This window comes from Quercus robur, chromosome 2 (genome assembly GCF_932294415.1).
Source record: "Quercus robur chromosome 2, dhQueRobu3.1, whole genome shotgun sequence".
Lineage (NCBI taxonomy): Eukaryota > Viridiplantae > Streptophyta > Magnoliopsida > Fagales > Fagaceae > Quercus > Quercus robur.
In genome coordinates this window covers 32,619,211-32,629,779 of record NC_065535.1, presented here as the reverse complement: position 1 = coordinate 32,629,779, position 10,569 = coordinate 32,619,211, and the positions used below count along the sequence as shown (strand labels likewise).

At 35.4% G+C, this 10,569-nt stretch overlaps 1 protein-coding gene across 3 annotated transcripts; it reads right to left on the bottom strand.

Annotated features, from left to right (window-relative positions):
- Positions 1-2,727: 2,727 nt before the first annotated feature.
- LOC126713388 (KRR1 small subunit processome component homolog) lies at positions 2,728-7,276 on the bottom strand. 3 transcript variants are annotated; one of them, XR_007651334.1, is made up of 9 exons: positions 7,107-7,248; positions 5,967-7,005; positions 5,741-5,823; positions 5,547-5,628; positions 4,828-4,971; positions 4,468-4,547; positions 3,410-3,554; positions 3,104-3,278; positions 2,728-3,014 (listed from the first exon to the last, which is right to left on the bottom strand). XR_007651334.1 is itself a non-coding variant. In XM_050413134.1 (8 exons), the coding sequence occupies exons 2-8, from the start codon at positions 5,988-5,990 to the stop codon at positions 3,177-3,179; spliced, it is 660 nt and encodes a 219-aa protein (XP_050269091.1). In that variant the 5' UTR covers positions 5,991-7,005; positions 7,107-7,248; the 3' UTR covers positions 2,728-3,176. The 3 variants fall into 3 exon arrangements, 2 of the variants coding, with proteins under 2 accessions (XP_050269091.1, XP_050269090.1); XM_050413134.1 differs by having other exon boundaries at positions 2,728-3,278; XM_050413133.1 differs by lacking the exons at positions 2,728-3,014; positions 3,104-3,278; positions 3,410-3,554; ... (2 more) ...; positions 5,547-5,628; positions 5,741-5,823 and having other exon boundaries at positions 5,998-7,005; positions 7,107-7,276.
- Between the last annotated feature and the right edge of the window lie 3,293 nt (positions 7,277-10,569).

The following is a 10,569-nucleotide window of genomic DNA, read 5'->3' as shown; positions in this document are numbered from 1 at the left end:
GGGAGAAACCATAGTCATGAAATGCATGTATTTGCTAGAATATGTGGTTGTGGAAAGTGGAAAAACATTAAGATCCCTTGTTCACATGCAATTAAAGTTCTTCAAGGTCTGCACCTCAATGCCATCACCTATATTGACCCATGTTACAGTTTGGACAGCGCCATTCACACATATGCACATCAATTTGTGATGCCAAAGTCAGAATCGTTGTGGAGGGACGTTCGCGAACCACAGTGGGTGCTTGACCCAGTGCTGTTAAGGGCCAAAGGTCGTCCTGTGAAGTCAAGAATAAGGAATGAAATGGATGAGGTACGACGAAAACGGGGAAGCCGGAAGGAAGATCTGGACTTGAGGGAGATTCAACCGAGGCAGCGATGCGAAGTGTGTCATGAAGAGGGGCATAATCGCAGAAGATGTCCCAATTCCCGTGGGGCTTCGACAAGCGGTTCCCGTGGGGCTTCGACAAGCGGTAGTGCTACAAACTAGGCAAGTGCTATCCCTGTTTTTATATAATATGCTCAGAATATCATTTGCTTGTTGTTCTTCACATTTGGGAACTAACGACCGTATTTTAATATGGCTCAGGCGAGCGGAGACTCGATTTCAGAATGACATTGTATGTGGGAGTTGTGGTTATCTTTGATATGGCAAGTGCTAGGCGACTATGTAGACTATGTTGTATCAACTCAGTTGTTATTTTGTTCATGGCTAAATGTTGTTGTAATTGGACTATTCGTTATCTATTGTACTCGTTACATTAGTTGTGTTGTGCAGTGTTTGCCTATAATGCCAGCAATAATAGTACTTTGGCAAATTCAATGATAGCTAGTAATGTTTTTTGTGTGCCTCTTGTAATGGTTAAATCTATCTGCTCTGTAGGTAAGAGGGCAACTGTAATGCCCATGAACAGTAACTGGTTTAATCAAGTTTTTTTTTGTATCTCATGTAGTCTCCCTTTGACTGGTGGTATCAAAATGTGTATATATAAATATATATATATATATATATATTTATATTATGCTCGTATTTTTACGTAGCCTGTGTGATGTGTCTGAATCTGGTTTGCTGCTGCAGGTGGGGGAAAGAAAAAAAAAAATTCTCAGTGAAAATCGAGTCTCTTAAATTTGATTTCCATTTGGGTGGCAGGATGGTAAATAACTGCCATTATAAATCGTGTTTCAAAGGGTCGATTTATGATGGATTATTTACCATCATGCCACCCAAATGGAAATTGAGTTTAAGAGACTCGATTTCCACTAGGCATACTGCCAGTGGCATTTGGCAGTAAATATTTTTGAACTCTCGGCTTGGCGTACTCGCAGCTAGTGAACTCGAGTACTGACTTGAAATCGAGTGTCTAATACTCGATTTACACTGTTTTTGTTTTTTATTTTAAATAATGGAACTCGAGTATTATATACTCGAGTTCCACTGGAATTTTTTTTTAATTTTTTTATTATTTTATTTTATTTTTTTTATACACCAATTTCAAAACTCAGTTTGAAACTAAATTGACTTCCCTGCATCTTCTCATCTGCAATGGCATGCCTTTATGAGGCCTTGTAAGACAGAAATTATATACTAGAGAATGAATAAGAGAAAATTCCTAGGAGAGCAACAGTGTAACTACTAAACAAAAAAGCTTTTGCATCATCATCTTATTAAACCAATAACTTAAAATCTACAAAACCAATTGATTGGTGTAGAAGATTGCATTTAGCAACAAAAGAGTAAAATTCCAATACATGAAATTACCCATGATAGGCTAAAAACGAATTGACCCCTTATGATAAATTAACCAATTAATTTAACCAAATAAATTAATTAAGTTAATTAACATGCAAATGCGTGGTAGCACAAATAAATCACCAATAAACTAATTATGCAGCGGAAAATAAATAACACGATGATTTGTTTATGAATGGGGAAAACCTAACGGCAAAAACCCCATCGGGTGATTTTTAGGTCACCACTTCTGAAACTCCACTATTATCACAACAAGCGGTTACAAGTAAATGAATCTCAAGTACCTTACCAACCTATAGTTGAATCCTTACCCCAATACCCAATTGGACTTGTTCTGTAGTGACAGTTCCCTCTTTTGATGCACGGCTCCCAAGTACGTGACTAACCAATTGCGCGGATCCCAGTACACGACTTCAATCACTAACTAAGAAGGTTATTGGCTGTAAAGTTCTTCAATTTATCCACACGATGAAGATCAAGAAGATGCTTAGTCACAAAATCCTACGATGCACATACACAACAACTTCTTCAAGAGAAAGAGATGAACTAGGGTAAGAACTTTGTATCCGGTCACAATTTGCTTAAATAGAGTTTGCTCAATGCTTGTGCAACTTGTGAACTCTTTGACGGCCCTTAAAATAATCCTTTTATATGTCTAGGGTTAGGAGAAAAAAAGGCTCAAAGACACATTCACGAATTCTAAGAAAATCATATTAGAATTCTGAAATTCTTAAACTTCGACAGATAGGAGGTGTCGAGCAGCTGTTGAGTAGGTGTCGAACACATGAGCTGAACTGCTTCCTTAAACCTCGACACATGCTAGTTGTCGAGCTTTAGTAACTCTACACTTTCAGCTTGTTTTCTTGGACAGACTTGAAGGCTTTAACACTTGATCTTGAAACATGGTTTTTTGAAGTATTTAAACACATCCTAAATCTACCAAAATACAAGTAAAGTGCGTTTTGTCAAAGGATAAGCCAATTACATAAAATTATGACATATGTTCTTAACATGTGAAACACATATGTCCTAACAACCCATTACAATAAAACTGATCTCACTTGTTATTAGAAAAACAAGGCACTAGTTTAGCTTTAGCATTCTACATTAAATGAGGTACAAAATGACATTTGTGGCAAACTCTCAGGACTACATACTATAGCCATCAGAGCCACCATTGAGAATGAATTAAGTGAAACACTTCCTATCTCATTTCGGATAAGTGATGGACCAGCCGTCTTTAGAGTTTCTTCTGACATGTGTTGGACCTAGAATAATGCAAAACAATTACAGTTAAGTGTTTTATCACACATAAAACACCCTGAATAGCAAATTTAATGGTACATATATCAACTACCATTTGACAAATCTGGATAAAAGGCCACGATTTCAGACAGTGAAAACTTGGTCCCACTGAACTCAGCCATTGCTCAGAATTTTTCAGTACGAGGGAACTTAAAATCTGATGGTTGCACATGGATTTCTAGACCCAGGTCATGTGAAGGACCAATATGATGAAAGGAAGTTTCCACCTATTAAAGATTAGGACAAAAAATTTCTTAGAGTAATTACCATGCTCAATAAAACTAAAGAAAATAAAAGGCAGTACAGGACTCCATACTGAAATTAAGATACATCAGCTATAAGATATTGCATCACAAACCTCTGAAAGAATTGCAGTACAAGTAACCCCACCACTTTCTATTGTCAATGAGACTGACTCAGGAAGGTAGTTGCTCACTACTAACGGAGTACTCAGGGTCAGTTGGTGAACAAACCGCTTCTTTGATTCATCCAATTTTGCCCTCCTGTGAAAGTAGACTTGAGAGGTTATAATATTCACTCCACAAATATAAATTTCCAAGTGTGTGCCAACTCATGCGACCAGCTTCAGTTAAATGTTTAAATTTCCCAGCGAGAAAATTATATATGGGGATAAAAAAAGAAAAAGCAATACAGGAAAAGTCAGGGAATCTCATTAGCATTAAAAACTAAAACAAAAATTGGACTCTGTACTTACTGTTGAGTATAATTTTATTAATTTGCAATAGAGCTGCACTGAAACATCAAACACAACTGGAACATCAAAACCACTGCTAGTATATGTTCCATTATCTTCAGTGTCATCATTAAAAATGATCTGACAACTAATACTGGCCTAATGCCCTGCATGGCCTTGTTTTTATTTGAAGATAAACATGCATAGTTACAGTTAATTAGCTAGCAACTTGTTAGGGTATCACTTTAACCACTTTCCCACCATAACATTTGCTATTTGTTTTTTCACCACTAAGGTCCATAAACAAAAAAATTGCCTCAATTAAAATGTCACAGATATTGACATACATTATAAAAAAAAAAATCCACAAGATATCCATCACCTACATGTCATCATATTCATTCACTGAAGTGCATCACAATATGTTATAATATTCTAAAATGTCACTTACCTTGTAGGATCCATGATTGAATAAAGGTTCGGCTATATTGCTGAGGTCTAATTTCATCCAGCCTCGCTTTTCTTGAAAATCTCATTTTAACATTTGAATATAGCTTGGGGATAATAATCTATTAACATGCAATTGTTTCAATTTTTCAAAATAAAAATCTATATTGTCAATTATTAACTATCCTCATGTCAAAATATCATAGAAGCCTTTCATTCATGAAAATCAAAGTCCAAATTCTGAATTAAGAAATACTGAATTAAGAGGAAATTACCAGTGCAAGAACCCATGACCGTGGCAAAAAGCATTAATATTCTCACTCAATTTTTGCTTCCCAAAGTCCTTTGCCTTTTTCTGTACAGCCAACCAATTTAATCAATTACAGTAAGATGGACAAGTCCTTGAAAGTAAGAAAACCCAAAAATCATGATGTTTATATACTTTTAGAGACATGGCCATGGCTGCCACATCTTTATTATCATCCTCAGACTTTGTATCCTGTTTTCTTGGCTACTGAGATTTGTCAAACCAAAATAGACAAGAATTCAATGAGATAAAAGTGAGATTAAGTAAGAGCACGTCTCAAATGTAAAAAACATGGAGGTGATCAAGTGAAAGAGCCTCAGAATACAACCTCTGGGGGAATAAATGCAGCTTCTCTTTTTCTTTTGTTTCCTGCAGTTTTCTGTGCCTGCTTATCCTGCTTCTCTTGCCATGTCTTTGCTGATTTCTTTTTCTGAGACATGAAGAATTCTCCACTTTCCAATTGTTCATCAATCTGAAAATACCATAGAACATTGCATGCCAATTTTCCTCTTAGATTAGATAGCAAATTAAAGAAACAAAAGATGAGGAAGAAGTTCTATTATGCAAAGAGCGGGATCAATAAAAATCCTACTGAAAGTAAAGTCTAGCAAATTCCACACCATCTCCAACTAAAATTAGGAAGAACATCAGCATCTCCATTCATAAAGCAATGTCCAAACAAAGCAGAACAGGGGGCGGAAATTTGACGTTGAAACATGATTGATAATTCAAAATATTTACCATGGGAACCAAGTATGGGAGAAAATAAAGGGTAGGTGGGATTCAAAAATGAAAAATAACAGTAATAATAATCAGAACAAAAAAAAAAAAAAATCCTTAATATTCAAAATATTTTTAAAGGGTTTTAAACCCTGATATGTACCTAATTAAAAGCAAAGCAACAAGTAACCTAATTTCTATCAAAGCTAAATCAAAGAGAAAGCTTGTGATATTTTGGGGGCTGGGGGTAACTGGGACCTGATGTGATGATAACAGTAAGCATTGAATTTCTTGTACGAATTTAAAATATGTAGAGACTAGAAGCACCTTGCTAGGTTGTTGTGGAGGAGGGAAAGGTGTATATGGTTTCTTCTCTTTAGTCTTGACCTTCTTTTGCTGAACATTTTTCCTGAATAAAAGTTACAGGAGTAATTTAAAATATGGGAAATATATTGGACAGAATAAACTAAAGAAAGTGATTTTATCCATATACAACAAAAAGTGTGTAGTAGATGCCATACTTTTTGAATTTTGGAAGAAATCTATCCCAGTTGTCGTTTGCAAGCGCTGGATCCTTTTCAAGCTCTTTCTTCATCATAAGAACCTAAACAAGAAAGAGAATGTTTGGAGGGAGGAGATAAAGAGAGATTGAGAATGTTTATAGATCTTCAGGTGTAAATAACTAAGTTGACAGGTCTTCAAGAGAAAACACCAATTACAGTAGAAAAAGAGTGCCAGGCTTTTGACCTTGATATGGTATACAGGATGCATTTTATTTTGTATGCAGTCTTCCACAATCCGCCTAACTTGCTTTAAACCTTTATGATTATATTGAAGTTCTGGCTATGTTACTGTGCACAGAAACTTTTTTTTTTTTTTTGGGATAAGTAACCAAAAATTGTATTAATAAAAACAGCACTAAGTACACCGGAGGTGTACTCAGGGAGAAATACAATCACACTCTCAAACTACTGTGCACAGAATCATATGGTGTATGTTGTGTCCTAAGGCCATGTGGCAGGACCTCTGTTGCCAGCTTAGTAATTCCAACAGTCCCAGCCAAAGTTGATGCCTCACAAGTAGTTGTTTAGTTGATTTGTTGATCAATAAGGATTTCCTATTGGACCAACAGTAAACACCCACCGATCTGACTGGTGTCCTTATCGCTTGCCCTGCATAACTCTCGGTACAACCATGCAAGGCAAGCACTTCCTCAACTGTACATTCGTGGGTTGCGAAGGTCTTCCAACTGCTGTACCCACATTAGATGCACCCTATCGCCGGATTTGTCCATGAATATTGTGTCCCCCAGTAACGCTAGGATGTAGCATCGTGCGTACTTATGCAACTGATTCTCTTCAGCATTAGGCGGCAATGGAGCAGCAACTTGCTGCAAAAGTTGGTTGATGAGGATCCTCTGGCCAGTAAGTTGCTTATGCTGCTCTTGATTTATAGGTTGAAAGCCAAGGAACTCCTGGCACACATTCGCCCAAACTTTCTGCGTGCTCCTTGTTATAGCGTCACCATCAACAGGAAGATCGAGAAAAACCTCCACATCTTGCAATGTGATGGTGACCTCACTATGTGGCATGTGGAAGGTGTGAGTCTTTGGCCACCATCGCTCCACTAAGGTCGTTATCAGACCATGATCAATCTCTCTACCTGGGACCCTGAGGAGTCCTTCCAAACTGAGTACCTTAATGATGTCAACGACTTGGTTGTCCACCATTGGCTCTCGATTGGAGAACTCTGAACTACGAGTACAGCAGGTAAGGGACCCTGGATCCTGCACAGAACAGAACCATGGATTAATACATGATAGCAAGTGTGTACATGAGATTAAGTAAATGCATGTACATTGGTTAAATCTATAGTGTTGTGTTTTACCTGCCCATTCCAAATAGCTTCAGATCGATAGGTGGGTTGCAACTTCAACACCGACGCGTCAATAGGGCCAGACTGTGTATGGTCAATCCATTCAGCATTTGTAGCAACCATACTGCACAAGAATGGTAACCAATTAGCACGTAATAGACATGATTGAAAAAAAAAAAAAACACACAAAAACAACCTAAGAAATATTCTCAAAAAACAACTACCAATCATCACTCCACTATAATTGACATTTTAAGTCAGACAAAAAGGATTTTTCCGAAATAGATTTATGCCCGAGTCTTTTCTCTGTTGATCGGCAACAAACTTTAAGTTGACCATCTTAAACCAGGTAAACATACCATTCTACACATTGCAGATAAACCGCCAACTTATTCTTTCACTAAGGCCCACCATCTCTATATTCTAAAGAGCCCACAAGTTATATCAAATAACTCTTTCCACAATTCCAACAAGAGTTCTAACACCAACTACTGGAGTGCCCTTAAAATTTTTAAAATCAATGAAACATTGAAACAATGCAAAGCAAGCTAAAAAATGATGGTGAAGTGATTTGATAAAGAACTACTGTTCATACAGAATTGCCCTTTAATTTCTCATAAATCAATAGAGCACATACACCAAGTCGATTGCCTTGACATACCAAGGGGGCAAACATCATTGTAGGGGCAGAGGAGAATGAACAACAATCAGAACACCATCTAAAAAATTGTTGACTCTTATAAGTAAAAAACACAACAATCGCTAACAAATTCAGGGGATTTATGGCTTGATTGGAATAGTTTTGCTTTTTATAATTGTTAAAATAAAAAAAAAATAAAAAAAACCAAGAACAGGAACAACAACAAGAACACACAAAAACAAAAAAGCCATACTTTTTGAGAATAAGAACGACAAACTGACTTCTATTGTTTCAGTCATTAAAATGTGTTTGGCCAGATCCAAACTGTTAAACTTTTGTAAAAACAAAAAGTACAAACTTGGAAAAACAAGTGATATTAACCAACATTAAAACTTTTTTGAAAATAAATAGTAAAAAACTTGGAAAAACAAGTGAAATTAACAAACTCTGAGGAATTTAGGGCCCGTTTGGTTATAGTTTTCAAAAATTGTTGTTTAAAAAGATGTGAAAATTGTGGTTTAAAAAGTGTTGTTGAAAAACATATTTTTAGTGTGAATAAAACAAAAATATGTGTTTGGTATCATGGTTTAAATAACATTTTTCAGTGTTCAAAAAATATAAAATATGTGTTTGGTATGTGTGTTTTGAATGATAAAAAATGCTGACCAAAGTACAAAATAAATATATTTTAAATTAGGAGAGAGAACATGGTGGGCAGGAGACAGCCAAAACATTTAAAAAAAAAACTGACAAAGTATGAAAAAGCTGACCGGCACTAGTGTTTGTTGTTTGAGATAATTACAGAATTGCCACTAAGCACTAGTGTTTATTGTTTAAAATCTATCCGGAGCTGATTTCAAAAAATGGGTTTTATAACATTAGTTTTTTAACAATGTTTTTCAAACAATAAGGACAAAACTGGTACACCAAACATATTTTTTTTGTTTTTGAACACTAGTGTTCAGTGTTTAAACACTGAACACTGTGTTTTCAAATGACAAACCAAACGGGCTCTTACTGGTTGTATCCTTGTTCTAAAGCTAACATGCTTGAAAAACAAGTGAAATTAAGATAACTGCTACCCGGAAAAATTGTGAGAAAGAATATTATGAGCAGTGTTCTCAACCAATATTATAGCAGTACCACAGGGAACAACATCAACCTTCTTTAAACACTATCTACTGTGAACAATGCAACTGCCACACTATCTACTGGGAACAACATCAACCTTCTTTAAAACCTAAAATTAAACATAAATTATGCCCAAAAATATATATAAAAATACCTAAAAATAAATATTAATAAATTTATTTTTATTTATTTTTGATAAGTATATCAATAATTTTTGTATCCCCATGCCCTAATTTTTCAAGAAATGTCATGTTGTCATGTGTCAAGTCCTGTGTGATGTCAGTGTCTATGCTTCTTTGGGCAAAACTCTATACCACCAAAGATCTACAAATAAAGGTCCCCAGTAGTTAAAATCAAACCAATCAATTCAACCAGTCCAATCATGAACTCGTCATCAGTCCAATCCAGTTACACCAAAAAAAAAAAAGAAAAGAAAAAAAAAGATTAAACTAGCAACCAGATATTCAGCTGGTAAAACCAAGAACCATGCCAATTAAATAGGTTCAATCAACCGCATGAAGTCAAGATCTACACCTCCTTCAAGCTCAACCAGTCAACCTCAAAACCTCTGTCCATGATGACTCACCTAGCCAACCCAAACATTGCAGAAAGGGATCAAGAGGGAAATTTTGATCAGTCTAATGGTTTTTTAAGGACCATGAATGAGGGCAAGCCTCAACATCCACGTTGCCAAAACAAAACTTGTAGAGAGAGATTGAGTGAGAGAATGCCTGATTTGGTGGATTTTTTCTTTTGTGGACAATGAAGGGGGCAAGTCTCAATTTCTTCATAACTTGAGGCAAGCAAAGCCACATCATTTAGATTTGAAACAAGCAAAGTTTTTTCTTTTCTTTACATTCTTTTTTTTTTTTAAGGAAAAGTTGGTTTTGGGAATGCTCAATTCTTTTTTTTATATTAGGGTAAGACAAAATGGGTCTCCAATGGATGAAACACACAATTGTTGACATTAACGTGAGCCTCCGTTGTAATTTTATTATAATAGTAATATGCAAAGAAGCATGAATGAATGATATTTTTTTAATATTTTGCTTTATGAAAATTACTTATTTAAATAGAAAGAATATGTTTTTTTAGTGTGAACATCATTTGAAACTTAAAGATTATTAAAAATTTTAGATGTTCTTCAGTAAATATTATTAATTTTATCAAGACTTATCTAAAATTATCCATTAACAAATTTTCTAAGAGCACCCATTACCGGACCCCTAATTATAAACTTACCATAAATTTTTTTAGTTTTTATAATTATAAATTTATTAATAAAATTGTTTATGACATCATCAATTTGACCACCAGTCCAACCCTGGTTAGATGAGAGAATTGGCAACCGTACTCCTTTCCAGTTCTCTATCCATCCTGGTTCTTAAAACCATGGTCTACAGTTAGAGCTCTACTTCCTACAACAATGCCAAAAAGGCTCTTTATTTGCTGTTTTATAACAAAACTATCAATCTAGCTGCCTTGTTTTGGTTGCATCATTAGGTTCCTATTGCTTCAACATTCAGACTCTATAAATTCCCATGCATTTGCCATTGTCTTTTTTTCTTTTTTCTTTAACTTCATTTTTTGCAACAGGAAGTGTACATCATTCATTCATGGCTGACTTGTCACTTGCTAGAAAAACAACATTAATAATTCGAAAGTAGGAAATCTAACCAAGAAGTGTTTTCATTTAGCCTTTGA